Consider the following 22,072-nt stretch of genomic DNA (forward strand, 5'->3'; position numbering starts at 1 on the left):
TTTTATCAGGCATTTACACGTTATCCTGCGTCCCTGCCCTGAGTACACCTGTGTCCACATGCCACTTCCTTAATAAATCTTTCGCTTCCTTCGTCAAGACTGAAAAAATACTAATCCAAGACGGGCAACCACTGATAGGGCACTAAATCTACGCAAATCCAAATAATTTCGACGCATCTAAATAAACTAACTCTGACGTTCTTCCGAAGAATCCCATTGCTGGGTATCTTTTTTTCAATGCACTCCTAGTTGAGGCGCGTGGAGCAGACACGAAGAAGAGGAAGAATACCGCGCTGTCGCTCTGCCGCCCTCTCTGCTTCTGCACCGAAAGATTTCTTAACTCCTATATTTAAACTTGCGACAAAGGCCAACGCAAAGCACCGATGCAGTCACCGCAGGCACGGACGGACGATCTGCAGCTCCAGAAGTCGTTTGAGAGCAGCACAATGGGCATCTACCACACTGCTCTCGAAAACCACTTAGCGTCGCCTCTTTCCTCAGCGCTGTCGCCGACAGAATTCGACAACACGGCGCCTGCGAACTTCTTGATGACTCGTCTTCCAGAAGCGGTGTCCCGACAAGAGGCATGCGAACCAGCGCCCGCAGACCTCGTGAGGCCACATGTTCCAGAATCTATAACGATGCAGCAGACGGGCACGTCAGATGCCGGGGCATATTATCCACCGGTGAAGGAGCAGGCCATGGCGATATTGCCCTTGCCACAGCAGTCGCAAGCAGCAAGAATTCCTACACCAGCCCCAACTGCACACATGCCCTTCGTCTCATCATGTCCGGTAAGCACAAGCTCAAAATTCGTGGTGTTATTCTATGTTATGTCTACAGCTCACCCATAACCAATACTATGTACGTCAATTTGAGCAAAGTACTAGAGAGCCGACCCTGTTGACTGAAGCACGCGATTAGTACTTCGTCGTATGAAGCATCCGACAAGTCGCGAGAAGTAATAAGGGGCTTTCATCATGTATGCGAAGGTGGTAGTTGAATGGAGAAAGCAAGCAAATGTACTCCTTCGTTGCCCCACTCTTGTCTACTCACATTACTCCATGGTACCCACTACCCTCTAACCCCGCTCTGATCCATTTATTTGTCCATTCAGGGAAACTATTTGCAAACGTAAGTCGTAGATGGCTCCTAGATGAATACCCCTTTGCGACTGTGGTGAATTGCTCGGTGAGAATGGGGTCCGCACTCGACGGTAGCGTCAGATTCACCTTAAGAGACGCAAGAGCGAAGTTTAAAAGTAGGTAATGTTACAACTCTTGTTATCACTCCTTAAGACCGAAGACACATAAACATGATTTTTCTGTTTTATTGTGTGTGCACTTGACGTTGCTACAGTTGATATCGCTTGGCTGGCCATATTACCGAGCCTATATGGCGTGCCGATGCGTTTCAAGAAACTATGTATGCCTGGACTCTGCAGAAGCAACAATGGTGGACCAGCGGTAACTCTACGAAACGCAACAAATTTTACAGTGGTTGAATAAAACACACTCGCTAAAAAATGGTTTCAAAACACGACATTTTGGGTCCCCTACGGTTCCTTGGTCACAATGACGATGGGCGGATAGGCCACTCTTATATGTGCTATGTGCACATGAAAGCGCAATGAGTGGGCGTAGTTATCCGGAAGATTACCCGTCGTCCTGTTAGTAACGTTCTTTGTAGTCTGTATATTAAAAATTGGCTGTGGTTTAGCTCTGGCTAATCCTGGAGTGACGCGATAGCTAAAGCTGGCTGAGTGGAACTCGCTCAGTCGAATTGCAAATTCAGCCTTTTGCCGCTCCGTTTCGCTAGGCTAGAGGGAGGAACTCCTTCACCATCATCCTTCACATTCCGACATGCATGCGTACAACTGTTGCAGCACGGTTCGCCGGCGCGCCACGCCGCCGGCAGCAGCAGCTGCTACGCACCACGCGACAAACCACGTGGCTACTCACGTCACCAACCACGTTACAAGCCACGTGACCAGCCACAGCGCCGCGCCGCCGGCAGCTACTCCGCACCACGTGACCAACCACGTGACCAGCCACGCTCAAGGCTCGAAATGCTACCATAATGTAGCTATCGCTACATGACACTAAAGGTTTCATTGCCGATAAAGGTCGTGGCGATAAGGGCTTCATTGCGGATAAAGTGGTCGCGTTTTCCAAATCAGTAGTGTGCTTCATTGCTTGAGCATGCTCTGCCAGGGGGTTGGACGACATGTGACATTTGCTGACGTCATTCTTGAGCTCTCTAAAACTTCATTTAAAGTCACCTTACTCGCCAATGCATAAAGAATCGCACTTTTTGCAGGGGCTCTTGTACACGACTCCAGGGTAACATGGGGGCTAGAAAGGATCTTTTACCCGTCAGAGCTGTTGTTTCGCAAAAATTTGTGCGAGAGCCTCACTTGTCCCCCGGGCGTAAGGCACGCTCGCGCGCTTCTGTTGTCCGATGAGTCGGGGCTCGGCAGGTTGCAGAGAGCGGCGTTGTTCGTTTTAGCAGCAGTTGTCGGGGGATAATCATTCTTCTCGAGGTTGACGCAGAATTTATTCTGCTCCGCACAGCGCAGACGGTGACTGGCGCAAAGGCGAGCTGCACGGTTATATAGAGCGGACGTGATGGAACGTTTGTGGCCAATGGGGTGGGCAGGTTCAACATCCAAGTACTTCCCAGTGTGTGTGGTTTTCCGGAAAACGGTAGTAGCAAGACCATCGGGAGTTCGGAGAACAAGGACATCAAGAAAAGCAATCCTTACGGAGACTACTTTCATTGAGAATAGAACTGTTGGTCGAAAAGAATTCGTATGGGCCAGAAGCGGTTTGACGTCCTTGCGGTGAATTACGCAGAAACAATCGTCCACATCAATCAATTTTCTTTCCTTAAAGACCCCTTCTTAGGGGCATTACCTAAGGGGTCGGTACACCGTTTGATGTGACAGAAGGTATTCATGCGTTATGATGATGACAAATAGCTCAGGGCTCTGCGCGCGAAGTTCGCGGGACAGGTTATTGTTGCAATGTCAGCGGGAAGGTCCTTCTAGTATGTGGCGGTGCGAGGAAAAGATGATGCTGCGAAGGTGAAGGTGCGTGTACGTGGACGGCTGATCTGGAGTTGGTAGAGAGTGTGGTGAAATGTGCGTGGCCGGAAAGACCATGTAGGATGCACTTCGTAGATTGCAGAAAAAAACTTGTGAAATATTGAAAGACCGGCTGTGCGGCGGCGCAGCTTGAGTGTATGTATGCCTGAAAGCGATGTCAGATACGTAACACTAGTGCTATAATGGTATGAAGAATGCATAAATCTGACGGCGCTGTTTTGCAAGTTTTAATGCGTTGGTCAGATAAGCTTGATGTGGGTCCCAAATGGGTGATGCGTATTCTAATTTTGATTTCACAAGTGATTCGTAGTCTATTAACGTGCACAGGAGTATCGCGAAGATGACGTTTTAGAAAACCAAGGGATTTGTTAGCTGCAGAAATGATGATACTTCATGATACTTATATGCATTTCCCAGGTGAAGTAAGAGCATAAGGTTGCGCTTAAATACTTGTAGGTTTCTACAGGCAGCACGGGAACGGAGTCGATATTATAGAAGAACACTAGGGGGTAACGGCAGCGATGAAAAGAGAGTGCGTTGCATTTCTGAGGGTTGAGCTCCATTTGCCAAATTTTACGCCAATACTGAATCTTGTTAAGTTTGTTTTGGTTGGATAATTGATCAGAGGTGTTAATATTGTTTGATAAAGAACACAATCGTCAGCGAATATGTGAATTTTAACGGACACATGCGAGAGCCAATCATTAATGTATATTGAAAACAGAACGGGACTATAGTACGGAACCTTGAAGGATGCCATATGTTACGGAAACGCAGCTGGAAGTGTGTTCATTTACAAATGGAGTCAGTGGGGCGAGTCGGGAATTCTTTAATCTATTCAACAACATTGAGATCAATATTAAGGTCAGATAACATCTGTAACAGGCGTTTGTGGGGAACTTTGTCGAAAGCTTTTTTTGATCAAGAAATATAGCGTCAGTTCTTAGGTTAAGATCTAGGTTAGCATGCAAGTCTTGAATAAAATGGCCTAATAGACCGATTTCACAACGCAAATTGCGCATGCGCGAGGACACCGGAAGTTGCCCCGCCGCCATGATTGTTGTAGTACAGACGGGGTGCCGTGGCTGCCGCGACGTTTCAACGCATGCTTCCACAGCTGAGGCTGATTAGCATTCTGTAGTGGGGGACGTACGCCGGAGCTTCCGATCATCGGTGTCGCTTCTCATGTAAGTATTTCAACGTATTATCTTCTTTTGATAAAGCACTTTGGAGAGGAAGGTTGCTCCTCACCACCTTGTCTGCTGCCGTATTCACATCTTTTTTCAATGTAATCCTGCTGTTTGTTTCTTCATTAGCCTCTTGGGGAAAAAAAGCTGGCCGCCTGAGATATGGCTTTTCAGAAGTCTCTGCGAACTATGATAAAAGTGTCAATATAGTACGTTCAGTGGACACCGCCGCGAAATATTCAATGACCCCTCTGCGTCAACATGCTTGAGTAAACTGCACAGGTATTGAGCCTCTCGACGATTGCGGAGGCTGACCGCTTTCATATTATGGTCTGCAGTCATTCAATATTAAGCAAATCAAGTTTGGAACTGTTTGGCGTGTTAGATCGGTGACCAAGCGCACGATGGCTCTTGTTGTATACCTGTAAAGAGTCGCATTAGCAAAGCGGAGTTCGTTTTGAATGCTGTTAACTGCGCGAAATGCATCTTTCAGAACAATAACCACTGTATTTTGAGCTTTAGTGACAGTTAAGCAGTGCTCAAAAAATATTTAGTGTGCACTAGGTGTGCCGTCGTCATAAAGAGCTCGCCAACTGTGGAGCGCGACTGCGGGTTCGCACCTGCGTGTGCATGTGTATGATTTATCTCGGACGTTCATGACAGCACAATCTAGCGACTGAGCTCGTTTTTATACTACATTCTAAATGTTTTGACGGGCCTCTTGAACTTTGCAAACAGCATGTGACAGCTTTGTGTATTCAATCAATTTTCTGTGCAGGCCATCGTGAAACCAGGTATGGTTGGACCCAGCTGGCTAAACCAGCAGGAATGGGCTCGCGAAACAAGTTCTTTGCACCAATTTTTTGCAAAAGAGCACATATGCAGGTATGAAATTCATGGTGCAGAGACCCGAAATGAACCTTTACTTGCATTAGTTAACACAAATTAAATACAGAAAATAAAAATCAAAGCTCTTATTAAGGTTGATTTTTCCAAACAAAGCACCGTGATTAAATCACGAGAAGAAATGATGCCTTTTTAAACTGCTTTCAGTAGCTTTGATTGAATCATAGTGGGAAAAAGTCCTAATTTTTTAGTGGTTTGCATTTCTATTTTCTACTGATGTCTCATTATCAGGGGCCATAGCTAATTGGGCCACTGTGACTCCCACACTCTTCATAGTATGTCATCCAAACAACGGCTGTTTGATGCATCCTTGCTTCTATGTTTATTATGCAGGTACATTAAAAATAGGAAGCACAGAAACACAGAGAAGATGGACTGCGCCTGTTTACGTCTCGCCACCTACACAGGCAAGAATTTTCTACCAGGGAATCTTCAGCAACTGTTGTGCGTGCTGAAGTGCTGGCACCTATGTCCACACGAACGTTGTACAAAGTCAGCACTGAAATTTGAAAAACTGACAGTTAAGTGATCACTTGCTCATGTGTTGCAGGAAAGGAGGAAGAGTATGTAAGCGTGTTTGTGTGCTGTATGGCCTCACGCATATTCCACAGCATGACCTGCATAGCGTACCAGAAGGACTCATCTAAAGAGACAAAACGCGAATGGTACCATGGAACGAAAGAACCCAAGAGGATGGAACTTCAATGGAACCCAAGAGGACTGAGTGGACAGATCAGCAACCTGGTGTTCAGCAAGGGTACTACAGAAAGAATTTGTCCTGCTGTAAGCCACACCGAAAACGAATGGAGTATTCATCCCTTGTGAACGAGAATTTAAATGTCCGCAGCCCACACTTGGTAAACTTGCATAGCGGCCTGGACTGCTTTGCTGATGTGTTAGAGGCGAACGATTTTTTACTCGTACGAAAAGAGAGAATTGTGGTGACGGGCACACACACAGCAGATAAATTGCCCTTCCGGTGGTTGGAACAGGTGAAAGAGAATGTCCTTCAGTCTTATACACAGCAAAGAGGTGACAGCATTGAGGTAGCCAACCGACTGCCAAGTGCAAGTCCTCTGCGTCACTCCTACAGGAAAGGCCTCATCACCGCCTCAATTGCACACAGGGTTTATACATGGGTGCACACTTGCAAGAAAAAGATGGGACCCCATGATGCCCGGTCTGCAACTAGTGCAGTAATGGGCAAAAAGCACGTGTTACCTATGCAATAAAAAGAGGGCTGCTATTTGGATCTGAGTCACGAACAGCTTTTATCAGCAAGAATAAGAACCATGCTGAAATCAATGCCAAAGATTGTGGGCGTTTTCTTTCATGCCACCAGTCATTTCTGGGTGCAAGTCCAGACGTCTTTGTTCCGTGCGGCTGCTGCGAAGTTCGCCTCCTTGAGATCAGAATCCCAACGGATGTGGAGGCATTTAGAAAGCGTGAACTACGTGATGGGCATCTGAAGCCCATAAGTACAACACGGAAGTGCGAATGCAAATGAATGTGGTTTCCGTAAAGTTATGCGTGCTGTTTGTTTACAGCAAAGAGTAGTGCCTGCAGGATACAGTGCTCTTCAATGAACCCTTTTTCATTGAATTAGTAGACCATTGCTCATATTTCGTTAAGATGTACTTGCTGCCATTGATTTCATACACACGCAGAAACAAATCTGTTGAAAGAATGGCGTCAGTGTGCATGTGTTGTAAGTGCGTATTACAGAACGCCTAAACTCACTTGAAAAAGCAGTCTCTCACCGTACTGAAGGACTGATTTAAACGGAAAAGGGCTCATGTTAATGTTTATTTGAGTAAAATAGTTGCAAACTGCGAGGTTTAATATCCTAAACCGACACATGGCCTCCACAATGCACAGCACATGGGCATGTTTTGTATGTTCGCATAAATACTTGGACGCAATGGGTTAAATACACGCTTCTTGGGCTCAGTAGCGGAGCACCTTAACCACTGATTTTCTTCTTTATTTCAAGCAGCAATGAGTCTTGTGCAAGCTATTAAAGCAGCTGCGACAGTTTGCATAGTGATGTTGAGACACCTTTATGTGCTAAAAAAAGGTTTTTAGGTGACTTATAGGGATTAATGAAGTCTAGAGTACATTTTTAGCTGCTGATCACAGGAGGAGAATTGTGTCTGCTCTTTTGCTCTCTGCACAAAAAGTAGTTTGTGCTTTTCGATATTTGTGTTATTTCTTGGTTCTAGCCAATTTTATCACTCTAGCAATTCGTTTTTCAATGCATATCTGTGATTAACAGATGTATAAGAAGCAATGAGTTTTATTGTTCAAAGTCGCTCAAGAACTGTTGGTGCGACTATGCGAACAGTTTGTGATAATTGAAGTTATGGCTCCTCAGGGAACAGTATTTACAGTACAAATCTGTGATAAGCATGCATAGGAATACCAAGAATCAGTTATTATTCGTACCTAAGACGCATTATTTTTAATGGAAATTTGTGCAATGCACGGTGATATATTTACAAATATGGAGAGTACTGTGAGATGCATGAAACAATTTGTATCACTGGAAAAATGCGTGACGTCTGTGGCTGTATGTATGCGCATTTCACTACTCTTTAGAGTTGTACAGAGTTCTATTACGTATGCCGAAAAAACTGAGGACTTTTGTCTATTTTGAAGTGTTATAAAATAAAACTGCATGTTTAATGCAGTTGCGTACTGCCCGTGCACTGTCTCTCCAGTGCTTTGTTTTCAAAACATATGTGTATTGTGTCCGTAGACAACAGTCAGACAAGATGGTTCATCTGTGAATTAACTTCCGTGTGTTGTGGTTCCGAGAATAGTGAGCATTCAACTACAAAATGCCATACAACTACGAAGAACTTTCTTCGAGGAAGTTTCCAGTAGACTCCGAGAATAGTACCATCAAAGTGACTTTTGTGGACACAACAGAAGTGGTCTACAAAAGCAGAAAAAGGCAAATATCAGCAGCAGAGGTACACTCTGACCATTTATTGGCCAAAACACCTGGAAAACAAGAGCTGACCTAAACAATTAGAATGCAACCGAGCATATATGAAAAAAAGCAGTTAAAATGCACGTTAAGGACACTCTGTAAAACAGTACAGAGAGTAAGGGTTATTAGTCGTATGCATATATGCTCCAGAGGATAACAGATGGTTGTTCAACAGCCCTCTTTGTATCTAAACAGGAACTTGACAGTAACAAAACAGTTAAAAGAATGGGTGAACACCTGCTTCACAGCAGTATACACCACATACTCAGTGCTCCAGGTTTCAGTGTATACATCTCTCGTGGTAATAATATTCGATCGCAAGGAAGTACGCAATATTCTCGTCATATTGAACATGAACAAGTGCCTGAGAAAGCTGGTCCCGATAAAAAAACGCAGTGATCAGGCTTTCATGCCACGTGCAGAGCGCTTTACAATTACCAACGGTAACCGCCATGTAAAAAATTCAGGCAACTGCATGCGGAATGGCTACTTTCTAATTGGTGTGTCTTGTACTCTCCACGTACTTGTACCACTAAATGTTACTTAGTTTAGCACAAACTGAAGGCAAAATTAAAGAGGTTAAAAAAGTTAATTTTAAGCAGCACAGTCATACCTTGTTAATATGAGCACTTTTGATCCAATCCGAGCCATCCATCTGATACATCCATAAAGGATAAATAAAAACGAAAACATTCAGGACTGATTAAGGCCGCCTTCAGTTCCCTGTAATAGAGAGTGAAGAGGAAATTAGACAAAATTTTGAGAGCCTCGAGTGCATTTTACTCGGCACCATTATCTTTTAAACAATGCGGTGCAGTTTGAAATGAGTGGTGGTCCACGAGATGTGTTATGACGCCTTATAGCATGACGAAATATCTGCTAATACAACTGTTCATGCCCCTTGAACAACAAGTACATATCTGTATCGAGTAGCCTGAAAGCTGCTGAAAGCAGCTTTTCAATGTCGCCCAACCTTCAATTCTTTGCTACACGGCAACTCATTGAATGCAGCAAATACTAAGGCAGCTTGGCAATGCCAAGCATGCGACAAGAAGAAAAAACGCTGCTACAAAGGAATTGGCATTTTAGGACTGCCTTTCACTTGTTTCTGCAGTCAATATACAGGTACAAGAAGCCCTTATCGGGGCAGGCATGGTTTTGTTCTTGGCGCTATCTATATTAACACAACAAATATACACGGTTATAAGCATTGCGCATTTTCACCCTGCTCACTATTTGGAGAACTTTTCGTACGGACAAGGAATAAATATGAAATAGTTTGATCCGCAGAAAAAGTGTTCATATTAACAGTGGTCTAGTCAATGGAGTACGGCTCACGGCTCATGTAGGTGGTGTGACCATCATTAAATGGGATGCACAGCATTAATGTGAGCAAAAGTAAGTGATAAGCTGTTCTCGACAATAGGAGCTGTAGGTCAGGTGGCACCCGTATGCAGTTGGGCATCTGTACAGTACTTAGAGCAAGGGCTCATCAAGAAAGTTTGTTAGACGCGCACACACATGCCACACCTTGTTTAGTTTATCTGTCATGCTGTTGGGAAACACTTGTGACAGGATTTGGAAGTTTTTCACCCTTCCAATTACTCCTTCCACATGTGTGCGAATCCTTGCTATGCGTTTTGTCTCTGCTTCGTCTTCTTCCGACAGTTGTGGAAGCCCATTCATTAACAGTGGGTTGTTCAAGTGTAGCGAGCGCTGCTTGCAATCATCAGCTATTGTAGATCCTCTGTCGGCCATCACACTGCGCCCAGATGAAAGCATGTCAAAAATGCCATGTGACTCGGTTAATGCCTTATCTGAGAGCCTTCCAGGTGCACGATCTGAAACAAACTTAACGAACCCATTGGGGCTGCACAATATTAGGCCTTTTGCAGTGTTGTGCTTTTTGTAGGGGGAGTATGTTTCACTCTGAAGGATGAAGGGGTGTCTCTAAATATCTCCGTGCAGTCCATGATGCCGTCAACTGTGTTGTATTCGTTTTCAACGAACACTTGAGGCCGGTACTTGTCACAAACGGGGGGTGGCATCCATGTCGGCGCCTACATGAAGAGTCCCAGAGGATCATTTCAGAACTTTGGTTGATATATCATTTCAGCATCTGCTAGGAATTTCTTGTCCTTTAGTCATACCTGACAGTGCCTGTTTTTCAAGAAATCCAGCCGACACTGTAGTCATTGATACTCCGAACCTATTAAAGGATTTCACTTTTCTGAGAATGTTTTGAAGAAGAGTTTAACACAAGATCCTTTCTTGTAATATGACAGCACATAGGCTTAAAATAAATGCACTTCTAATTATTTTTATTCATAACCCCGTCAAGCATGCATCGTCACAAAACTTAGCGTCTGGCTGAGAATGGCACCCATTCATTTTAACAGTACTAGTTGCTTCTTAAGTTCGCTATTGTACAACATCATAAACAATCTTCTCATGTTTCCCTCCTTCCCTCTGTTTCACTAGGGAAATAATCCTATTCAGCAGTAACTTTCAGCAGTCACAAGTGCGCTGCTTACCTGTAGACTAGGTCAGTTCCACCAAGGCCCAGCCACAGACGCATCAACACTAGGATCATCTGTGTCTTCAAAGGCAAAATAAACTTCCTGTTCTCACCTTCTGCATTGGACATATGCCAGAAGCGTAGTTTCTTGACTTTCGGCTCAAGGAAAAAGCAAAAGGCATCGAGCCGTTCCCTTGATGTGAAGGCTGTGTAGTACCTCAGCTTTTTTGGGGTCTTAGATCAGGGCTTCATAAGTAAATTCATTTTTTTGGCTTCAGCTTTCGTGTGTTTAACAGCATTGTATTATACCGGTAAGTCAAGTTTTAGTAACGTGTTCTTTTGCTGCAATGGACTGCACAATTTTGTTCCTGCAGCTTGTTCTTTCTGCGCCTTTGCTAGTCGTTTCTTAATTACCTGTGCTTTTAAACTGTCCACTTCATTTTGAAGCATTGATATTATGTCCTTTTGTTCAGCAATCTTGACAAGGGCGCATTGGTCGTTTTCTTGCCGGAAGCTGTTTCTGTGACCTCCAGTTGCGCCATGTGAAGTCGTGCTATCAATGGCAGTGTGACTAGCCTCATCTCTACCGGCATACTGCTCCGCTTGTACTGCAGAGGTGTTCTGAGTGGGCTGATTGAAGCAAGGAGGCAAATAATATTTACTTGTGATATGGTGTAGCGGTAAAATAACAAGCAGGCAGGTTAAGAAAGACAAACGGTAAAAAGAAATTGCACAAAATCACTACAAACAACCAAAATCATGTGCACTGTATATCACGGATGTGTAAGGCAAGATTATCTTACACTGCTGTTTATAAAATAATAACTTCCCTTTCAAGAAAATGTCTGCAAGAGAGCTACACACAAATCCTGCAGAAGTACTTAGCACATAAGAGGTTCACGCTGTGGTACTTCATTACTCAGTCCTATACATTTAGGTGCATTAACTTGAAACTAGCAAAAACCTGTGCAATAAACAAATGTAGATATCAAATGCTTCTCGGCTTATAGCTGGCTACTATACCTTTATTCGCATCAGCGGACGCCTCTTCATTACCTTTTGTGGCTTTAAAGGAAAGACTGTGGGCACTCGAATCATATAGGTCTTTTTTCCTCCTTCGAAGTGGTCCCCACAGACTCTGTGGCCTGATGTCGGAACAAACCGCCAAGATCTGTAAACAGAACGACCATGTAGTTACAAGCCATTTGATGTGCTTACTATGAACATTTTAAACAATAACACTCGTGGCATTCATACAGTAAGTAGGTCCTTTATTTTTAATTTGGAGTTTCCTGCCCCAAAGCTACATATCAATTACGAAGAACGCTTTACGTAGTGGAGAGCTCCAGATTAATTTCGACCGCCTGCAGTTGTTTATCGTGCGCTTTTATATCGCTTTCATTGAGAAACAGCTGCTGCGGTCAGGATAGGCCCCGCGACCTTGCGATCAGCAGCCGAACGCCAAGACCACTGAATTACCGCGGTGGTTTGTAAGTAGGTTTTCTCCTGACAGCTCAATGTATAAAACAAGCAATCCAGGAATGCATGGTTGTTCCAAATATTATTGTTGGCAGGAACACCTGACTGAAAACACCAGCACAGTTAGCAGCGGCACTACTGTGAATTCACTGAGTATGAAAACGGGAAAACGTGACAACGTTTGAGATGTAACATCTCTGTCAGCTGCCTGCGCAACACTGCACTGAAAGCAAACAACCCTAAGTCAAGGTCACCTGCGACAGAGCACTCGCGCACCACTGGGGACTGAGGAAGGGCTTAAAAGCCCAGAAGAACTGCAAGATAATTTTACGGCATTCGAATCAGTGCGAAAGGACGGATCTGTTCTACGCAGCAGACGACGATGAGCGGGCAGTTTCGCGGTACTGAGCGCACCCGCTAGGCCAGCTGCGAACAGGCAGCGCAGCAGACAGTGGACTGTTTTGCTCGAGGTTGGTACCCATCGGATTGGTTCTTACGCACTAATAATATGCGTCGGCCAATAGCGGCTCAACCTGCGAGCCTCAGAAAGGACACCACTGCGAAGCAGAATCGGTGCCAGCGCCGTCTCCACTGAGCAGCGAGTCTGTTACGTACGGACTACATCGCGCATCCGGCTTCCTTGACACACAAATGTCTCTCTTGCAAATATGCAAATACGACCGCGTAATTTAGCACACAAAACGGTAAGCGCACCGCTGTAAATAAGTTACCTACCACTTTGCCCCAAGCTCTGTTGATCTTCCGATCCATTGCTCTCGTAGCTTCTTTTTCTTGGAAAAAAAAACGTGAAATCCAAACCTTTGTGCTTGCTGCTGTTACTGTAGCAATCCAGCGCACAATTGTATCCAGTCATGGTGAAATATCCGCGAACATGGCGTATTTAGAAGGTATGCCGTGCAGAACTGCGCTAGTCGCGTGCAAACACAGCACGAAATCCGACCGGAAGTACCACAACTACCAGAATGCATCGCGGCAGAGCGGTGGCGTAGCGCAACTCCTTTTGGATTCGTTCTACTGAATATTGCAAGATATGCTTCCGAAACCCGTTCTTTGCAGGATGAAAGAAACTGTTCGAATCCAAGAAGGCAATGATATGGGATAATATAACGTGTTCCATGAGCTTGCAAGGCACACTTGTTTAATAAATGGGGCGATAACTTCATGGACAATTTTTGTTACCGGATTTGAAGATTGAAATGACCTTCCCATTTTTCCGGTTTCGAGGAAGTTGGCCAGAAGAGAGTGGCTGCTAGAATAGCAAACATAATAGCTGGCACTGATGGGTTTAGTATACATAAGAAATTTCGCGTTGATAATATCTAAACCGGCAAAAGATGAAAGTTTCATTTTATCGATTAGCGACAAAATTCCAGAATTGCTAAATTCAACAGGCGACATAAAGTTATCAATAAAAATGTTTGCCACAGAAAATGGCACATCGGATTCATTAGTGAACAGTGATTGAAATGCAACAGTGAACATGTGAGCGCACTATGCATACTAAGTACGTATTCCGCTTTATTTTTGATACTGACATCGCCTTTGTGTTCTGGGTTTATGGTGTCCCAGAATTTTCGAGGATTAGTATGTACTATTTTAGGCAAGTTCTTGTTAAAAAAAGAACGCTTGGCATTCCGGGCCGCTGAATTATGTGCCTTTTCAGCAGCGTAATACTTATCCCAGGCCATCTGGTTAGTTTTTGCTTTGGCTGCGCGAAAAAGGTGCTTCTTTCGATTCTCCAAACGTTTTAGAGTTTTAGTTTGCCGGCTTCTCAGAACTATCTCCGAAGGTGAACCTAGGAGTGGACTGTTCAGTTAGTTTAGTAATTTTCTTCATAAATTTAGTCTAATTTAGTTCGATAGACCGAATTTTGAAATTAGTTTGGAAAGATTAAAAGGAGGCGTCCACTTCATGGTTAATCTCTGCATAGTCGCCTTTATCGTACAAACGGATCGCCTTTTTAAAGATTTGGCTCCGAAGCAGAGTTAAGGCTGTATCGTCATGAATTGCTTCGTGATCGCCTATTTCAGAAAGAATCGTAAGTAACCTAACACTTTCGGGATGGATATCTGACGAGTAGTAGATTTAAGACGTTAGCGCTCGTTTGTGTTATTTTTGTTGGCGCCGAGATAACTTGTGTAAGGCCAAAGTTCAGGCTGGCTTCTATGAAATTCATGGCTTCCACCGTGCCTGGATTCTGTAACAGTGTTAGTATTCCTGTCAATATCCGGGAAATTAAAATCATCTATGAGAGGCACATGTGACTTTCGATATTTAGCAGTAAGTTCACAAAGCCAGTAATAATTTTCCCTGAGAAGTCCGGAGTACTATGCGGGGGCCTGTAACACTAGGAAGTACCAACTGATGAAGACCACCGTAGAAAAGCAACATTATTTCAAGATCAGAGGAAATGGAAATGATTAAAAAAGTTAAATCTTTAGTAACCCCAATGAGCACTCCTCTTCCAGGCGACCCCTGGCGATCCTTACGAAAAGGATAAATGTCAGTGGGTCTGCCAGGAGATCAATGTCGTTAATTTTGCTAGTAGGCCATGTTTCGGTTAATACGACGATGTTGCTATTGGATGAGCGAACAAGACACGAGGTTTCTTTCCGCTTAGAAAGAACACTACGGATGTTCGTGAAAGCTACGGAAAAAGAAAGAGTAGACTGAGGTGTATGTAAGGACACAGGTCTGGAGTGATGCTGTGGGGTGCATTTTCTAGGTGGCTGCTATAATATTTCTTTAATAGTTTCTGAGGAGTCGTCATAAACGTACCGCGCGCGGCTGATAAACAAGGCTAGGCAACTCAACTTATAAGCCGTAGATTTGCTTTTTGCAAAGGTGAAAAGTTGCTTTCTGGCCTTTCTAACAACAAGCAAGCAGTCTTCACCGGCGCTGTATTCAGTATCTCTTACTTTTTTTTCATTGGACAACGTTCAGCTACGTTTTGTGGGAGTGAAATTTGACAATTATTGGTCTGGTTTTTCCAGGTGTGTGACGGCTGAGGCGATGCGCCCGCTCAATATTGCTTGGATCAACAGTTATATCTAAGGTACCAGAACAAACACGAATTACAGCTTCCTCAGTTTGTGCGTAAGTTTCTGCAGGCTCATTGTCAGGGATACCATAAAATATTCCATTCTTCCGACGTGACCGGTTCCCAGTGTTGTCAAAACTAGCTTCAAGGTTTTTTATCAGACCACAAATTTGCGTTGTCGCTGACTTCATCGAGTCGAGTCGCGACCTCATCTCAGTTATAAGTTGGTTTTGTGCTTCAAGAATACTCATGCGCGCTGTCAAGTATGCGATTGCCATGCCTGTAGCCGTAAGGTATTTTTTTTTTCATGTATTGTATCTCTGGGAGAAGTGTAGCTTGCCCGGCAGATAGTTTCCTTAGCTCAGCAAGCATGGTTTCAAGATCAGGTCCCGGGTTTGTTTCAATATCCCCAGCCAAAAAGTAACAAAGATCGAGCAACCTGAACAAATGCAAAACCAATACAGACACAGCTGTGTTGGCTCGGTAGCCGTAGTAAGAGATAATTGCTAGTTTTATTAGCAAATCGGCTGCAGAAATTACTAATAACCCGCATGATGAAGGCGAAAACGCTAGGCTACGCGATTGCACCTCCACCGAGCCCACAGAGCTGCGCGGACGGATGTTGCTCCTTTATAGCTTTCGCTGGTGATGTCTCTCGCAATTTCGCTTCCCAGAGATAAATGCTGCCTGAGGGGCGCTCCGGGAAATGACGTGATGATGACGGCAGGATTGCAGCAGGGGCTATTTTTTCTGGCATTGGCATACGTCGTAATCACTACGGTTCCAGGCCGAGCAGAGAGGAGGGCGGGGATGTCCACACGAACGATGAACAGAAAAATCTGAATGATGAAAGCGAAAGGGTTAGACTCTGCGGTTGCCACCGAGTCCACGCACAAGAAGAGCTTATGGCGAGTATGGAACGTTTGCAGGGCCGAATTTTCAATAGATTCGAGCGCGAGGCTGGCACACGGTACGGATGGGTTCTGCAGACAGAATTTCAGGAGGCGGCACATATCGGTTGTTTCAAAGGCGTTCGGGATGGCAGTGATGCGTCTTCCTCCAGTACCCTTTCGCAGCATTCGACAGCGAATTGAACAGGAACACATGTGAACATGCATTTTACATCGAAAGAGACCATGATGTCATCGTCGTCAACCGCCACATCCTTCAGCTTAGTAACAAAATTAGCCGAATCTTTCACGTATGTCGGCGTTTGTTGAAGGAGGGGCCTAATGACTTGATTCAGATACTTAGACAGGCTATGTAATGACCAACGGGCGAAATATTCAATTGGCCTGAGAGGCATGTCCGGTTTATGAACCTTGGGTAAGCCGTAGATTGAAACAACTCTGTAACGTAAAAGATCGTCTGGAGCGTCCAGGTTACCCCGGGGTCGCCTACAAGATCCCCTGCAAAAACTGCGATGCTTCATACATTGGCAAGTCAGGCGATTTTAAAAGAAGATTAAGAGAGCACAAGAACGACTACAGCAAATGATGCACGTCCTCCAACCCCCTGGAAGCACATGCTCAAGTAATGAAGCACACCACTGACTGGGAAAACGCCACAATCTTAGACATAATGAAACCTTTATCGTCACGAGTACTTTTAGTTTCTTCTGCATGTACAGACTACCAAGAACGTTATGAACAGGACGAAGAGTAACTACGACCACTCACTGCGTTGTGAAGTGCACATATAAGAAGCGGCCCATTCCGTATATCGTCATTGGGAACAAGGGACCTGTAGGATCCGAAACGTCGTGTTTTAAAACCGTTATTTTTTTTTGGCGGGCGTATGTTTTATTCAGCCAATATGTTTCCCCCTCGTCAGACAGGATTCTGTCGAATCCTTGATAACAAATTCCACCCGACCAGCCCGTTATGATAAAGAAGCGAAAGTTGGCTTCTCTTGCTGCAATAAAATTCATTTCATTCCAGTCAAAAAAACGACAGAATCGTCCTAAAAATATAACAAAATGTTCTGTAGTATTGTCGCTTTGTCCTGTGTAGCAACAAAAATACAGATTATTTTGTCAAAGCGACCGGTTCGTTTGTTATATTGTAATATTTTTCTGTATTACCTACACACAGTTATGTTCGTGCAGTACTTCTCCTTAATATCACAATTTTTAGGCAAAAAATGTGAAAGAAAACCTGTTGTGACAACGAAAATATGCTATTTTATTTTTCTACTAGCATACCCGTTTTTTTTTCTCTTCAAGCCGGTCAGGATAGATTGTGATCCGCTGCGCCTTGTTATCGTTAAGTGTACAGTTACGATGTCAAAAATGCAGAGCATGCTTCGGATTTTAAACATTCTCACACGTTTCGTACAAGAGGAAGCAAACTTTTTTCCAATTATAAAGCAGCGCACGTGTGGCACCAGCGAGCAGATGCATTAAAGCGAAGCTTAGTTGTTGTTTTTTTGCGGATTACATCAAAATCAAGGATTCTTTTTAAAGGAGCACACTGTTAAAGAACGCCACGCATTGTTTTTCCGCTGTCGAATGATTTAAAATCGTGATGTAATCCCGAACTAAAGCCCGAGCTTCTTCTCACAGCGCCTCAGAAGTCCCGAGAAGCTTGTTTATGACATCACGAACGCTGATATTTTAAACTTTCGCTGCTTTTCCCACACCATGTAAGTGTGCTGGGATTTATCTTCATTGACGTTTATTTTAACGTAACAGCGTTAAGGCTCCCGTTCTGCTCAAAATCCCGTGTCGTTGTTGACGTTGTGTGCGAAAAGTCGGCAAGGGTTGGGTGGCCACCTGCAGGGTGGCCTTGTGGCGTGGTCACAACCTGCCCACAGCGGGTGGCAGCCATAGCCATCGCAGGGCTGTGGCACATTGCTCAACTGCTGCATCACTGCGCCAGAAGTGTCTGGGGACTCCCAGGTATCTGTGAATGTGATGTGGAAAATGACCGATTCGGTTTATATGGGCATTAACCGCATTAACGCTACCGGATCATACCCTTCCTCGTTGTCATGAGCCTGACTACGACCACTGCAGGGCAAAGGCCTCTTCCATATCTCTCCAATTAACCCTGTCCTGTGCCAGTAGCTGAAACCCTATCCCGACAAACGTTGCTATGTAAACCGTGATAGGTGCTTCGTCGCCGAATCGTGCTCTGTAAAACTATAGCCGCGAATATGCTCATGCGTGACGTGATAAGCGCTGTTGTCTATTCCCGCAATTAGCTTTAAAGAGTTCAAAACGGTTTTGCGCACTTTCTGCCTACGGGATGATTTTTTTTTTTACAAAATTAAGCGTCCATTTCGCCTTATCATCAACAGTGTCCCTTTTCCGACCACCATTACTAGTGATTTCTTTGCCCGCGAAGGCTAAAGGTCAAATCGACCTTCTTTCTATACATGAGAACCAGCATGAGAAGCGTCAAACTGCTCGTCGCCCTCTTTGCAGACCATGCTGAGACAGCCATACCCTGCGGAATCGGCGAGCGTCACCGGTCATGGCAAGCCCGCTGTAGCCATCTCCAGCGGCGCCTGGTCCTCTGCGTCGACCGGGTCGACTGCATCCACAGGCTCGACAGCGTCGACTGGCTCGACAACGTCCACTGACAAGCGCAGCACAGCGTCTATATACCGCACCAAATACGGCGTGGTCGCTCATCTTGAACTATGCCTCGCCTTCGCCGTGCTCGTGTTCGCCGGCGTGCTGGTGCTCTTCATCTTCTTCACTACGGGTGTGTGGCCCTTCAAAGAGAGGACCACCGCTACGCCCCGGCTGGAGACGGTGCCGGACGAGCGCGGTTTTTTCGAGCCGTCCGCTGCCCTCGACGCATCTGCCGACGCCAGGCCAGCCGGCAACGCCAGCATCGAAAACGTCCAGGACGACCTCCAAGCCTTTACCGCTTTCGCCAACGATTCGATGAATCTTTAACAACGGCTTAAAATAGTCAACATTTTCATTATATGTAGCGAAAGTTAGGTTTCTGAAGTCATATAATCACTTTCTCTTCTTATCATTTCGTTTATATAAAAAGATCGCTGCAATCGAGAATTCATGCCGTTGCAATAAGCACAGTGCCGAGTGCATATCTTGAACGTCCACTATTGACGTTTAACTCCCTCTAAGCGTCTCAGTGAAGAGAAACAGCAGCAAATAGCCGCAAAAGTTATTCTGTCTTTAACAAAAGCATGTCGCTCAACCTTTGGCAGCCATAAAAAAAAACGTATGCAATCTGGAGAGTATAATACCCCTGTCACACGGACACTTTAAATCCTCATTGAGTCAATGCTCATCGAACTTAATGCAGATCGACGGTTGTCACACGGCCATTTTCAAGCGCAATCGAGCTCGATCCTGCTTGACTAGATGCCGATTCCTCAAGAGTGCTTGAGGTTCCAAGCACAATCGAAAACACTCTCGCTCTCATGAAGCTATAAAAATAAACACAAGTTAACAAAACCAAATCACAATTGTTGTCGTTGTAATTGATTAAAATGTAATACAGAGCATTTTTCAGGTACTATGCCTGCTTACATGCAAACATTTGAAAATAATCTCTACACCACGCTCCAAGCTTCGCCGTCAGTGTGAACAAAGATGGCGTCCTCCTGTTCGTCGGCGCGGAAACTGTGAAGCGAGCGCGATACAGCCGCTCTCATCGACTGCTGGCAGGACCGCCTAAATGATTTGCGGCGCCAGAAGAGAAACGCCGCAGTCTATGCAGAAATCGCGGAGGCGTTGCGGGCCCTCCGGTTGCATCGCACGGCAGCAGAGATGCGCCACAAAAACCTGGCGCAGATACGCAATGTATCGATTTGGCTACGGATTTGGCTGCCGCTGCCCCCGACTGCACAGTGTTGCCGGACATCGCCATGTTATGGCTGTCGGCGGAACATTTGGCGCCATCTAACACACATGAGGGAAACTTCTCAATGAGCACTGAAAATGCCCGTGTAGCACCGGATGTTTCGAGCGTGCTCGAAAATCTCGATGCAGATCGAGCTCAATGAGGATTGAAAGTGCCCGTGTGACAGGGGTATAAGACCTGAGCCGCTTATGCATCGTATTCGGCGAGGATTAGCGATAGGACCGGCGGAAGAGTGTAAGGAGAAGACAGGGCAAGCGCTCAGTGTAGCGAACGCTTTATTGTAAAAGGCGTAGATTATACAGGTGGTCCCAACTAAAATGCATCATGTATTGCAAAAGAACATTCGTCCGGATTCAAGTGAAGTGAAATTGTTTGGAGTTATGCAGAGTGGTAGCTAGTATCTGTTTCCTTCTACCTATTTTATCAATTGAATAACATTAGTTAATACGCTAATAAATCCGAATTTAAACGCTCAGGTTTGAATTGGAGAGTTGCCGAGTGCAATGAAAATGCTCTGACGCCTGTGCTTACGAAGTAGCTGCTTTGGTGCAGCCCTCTTCATTCGTTAAAAATGAAAGCCTGCGAAATTTAAAAAATACAATGTGCTCCTTACGCCCCAGTGCGGCGCGATTACAGCGCTCTCATCCGTGAGTAGGCAAAGGGCTGCCGCCTTCGTGCTTTCTGTTCTCCCGACAACAAAGCTTCCGGTTGCTGTTGGTTTTGAGCTAAGCTCTTTTTCGGCGCATCATTGGAAAGTTAGGAAGCATTTGTTTTCTAAATCAGCCATTGCCACCTTGATAGAAACTTAGAAAGACGACACGGGTTTTTTTGCCACAGCAAGACATTGCAAGCTGTTATATGTTATGTTCTAAATTACTTGTTATATGGCATTAGATACTCTTTGAAGAAAAGGTCTACGGTCTGGTTTAGTTTAACGGGTTTTACGGCCCAAAGCATCTCAAGATATGGTGGATGATATCGTAGAGGGCTCCGTACAATTTCGACCACCTGGTGTTCTTTAAGTGCACTGACATCGCTAAGTACACGGTTTTGTAGCATTTCCCCTCCATTGAAATGCAACAGCCCGGGCCGGAATCTAACCCGCGTCTTTCGGGTCAGCAGCCGAGCCCCATACGCACTGAGCCACCTCAGCGGTTTTTTGGAAATATCTGTGGACGAACTTACGATTGCCGCTCATCATCATCATTAGCCTGACTGCACCCACTGCAGGGCAAAGGCCTCTCCCATATCTCTCCAATCATCTCTGGCCTTTGCCAGTTGCGCCCACCCGATGGCTGCAAACTTCTTAATCTCATCCGCCCACCTAACCGACGGTGTAAGAATATATTTATGTGCTGATACTGCGCCCGGCGGTGCTACCAGATCTTGTTGTTCCTTGCGCTTCTCTCGAAAGCGGACAGACGACGCAATACGATGGGGGCCTGCCTAGTCGCTGAGCTGCGGTGGCCGTAATGCAGGTGTTGCGTGATTGTTCGGTGCCGCGGCGCGTACGTGCGCTTTGTTAAACAGAAGGTTTGAAAGTGCTGTCGACGCTAAATAATTTTCGGTGACTTCGTGTTTTACATGCTAAACTGCATGAATTAATGGAAGAGCAGCGAGGACGCTGCTTTGCGCTCCTTCCGAGCGTTGTCGAAATGCGTTCACTCCAATGTTTCTTCTTTGATCCGCACGAATGCCGAGAGCATAGTTAAATATGGCGACTCTGAAATAAAAAAAGGTCGGCCGCCACGCGAATTCTCCCAGATTTGGACCAAAGAGTCTAGGCGTACGTTCAGACATTGCTTGAGCAGTGTAATGTGCCAACGCTGTGGGAGGATGCCCGCCGCTTATATAAAACATGCTTAACACCCACCAACTGGAGTTTTTTAACGTGCAGAGAAACCTCAAAGGCGTTTCTGCAGTTCGCCTGCATCAGAAATATCGCCTCCGCAGTCAAGAACAGAACCCGCGCTCTT

General features: G+C 45.1%; 2 protein-coding genes across 3 annotated transcripts; one reads left to right on the forward strand and one right to left on the reverse strand.

The window, feature by feature from the left end:
* The first annotated feature begins 357 nt into the window (after window positions 1–357).
* Window positions 358–19,159, forward strand: LOC144133784 (uncharacterized). The gene is made up of 2 exons (XM_077666887.1): window positions 358–794; window positions 18,680–19,159. Exons 1-2 carry the CDS (start codon window positions 384–386, stop codon window positions 19,157–19,159), a joined length of 891 nt encoding a protein of 296 aa, XP_077523013.1. The 5' UTR covers window positions 358–383.
* On the reverse strand, window positions 8,716–13,144 carry LOC144132372 (uncharacterized). 2 transcript variants are annotated; one of them, XM_077664727.1, is made up of 5 exons: window positions 12,927–13,144; window positions 11,769–11,883; window positions 11,127–11,342; window positions 10,729–10,871; window positions 8,716–8,917 (listed from the first exon to the last, which is right to left on the reverse strand). In XM_077664727.1, exons 2-5 carry the CDS (start codon window positions 11,808–11,810, stop codon window positions 8,812–8,814), a joined length of 507 nt encoding a protein of 168 aa, XP_077520853.1. In that variant the 5' UTR covers window positions 11,811–11,883; window positions 12,927–13,144; the 3' UTR covers window positions 8,716–8,811. The 2 variants fall into 2 exon arrangements, 1 of the variants encoding a protein (XP_077520853.1); XR_013314795.1 differs by having other exon boundaries at window positions 8,793–8,849; window positions 10,729–11,883.
* Window positions 19,160–22,072: the final 2,913 nt, after the last annotated feature.

This window comes from Amblyomma americanum, chromosome 5 (genome assembly GCF_052857255.1).
Source record: "Amblyomma americanum isolate KBUSLIRL-KWMA chromosome 5, ASM5285725v1, whole genome shotgun sequence".
In the NCBI taxonomy this organism is placed as follows: Eukaryota; Metazoa; Arthropoda; class Arachnida; order Ixodida; family Ixodidae; genus Amblyomma; species Amblyomma americanum.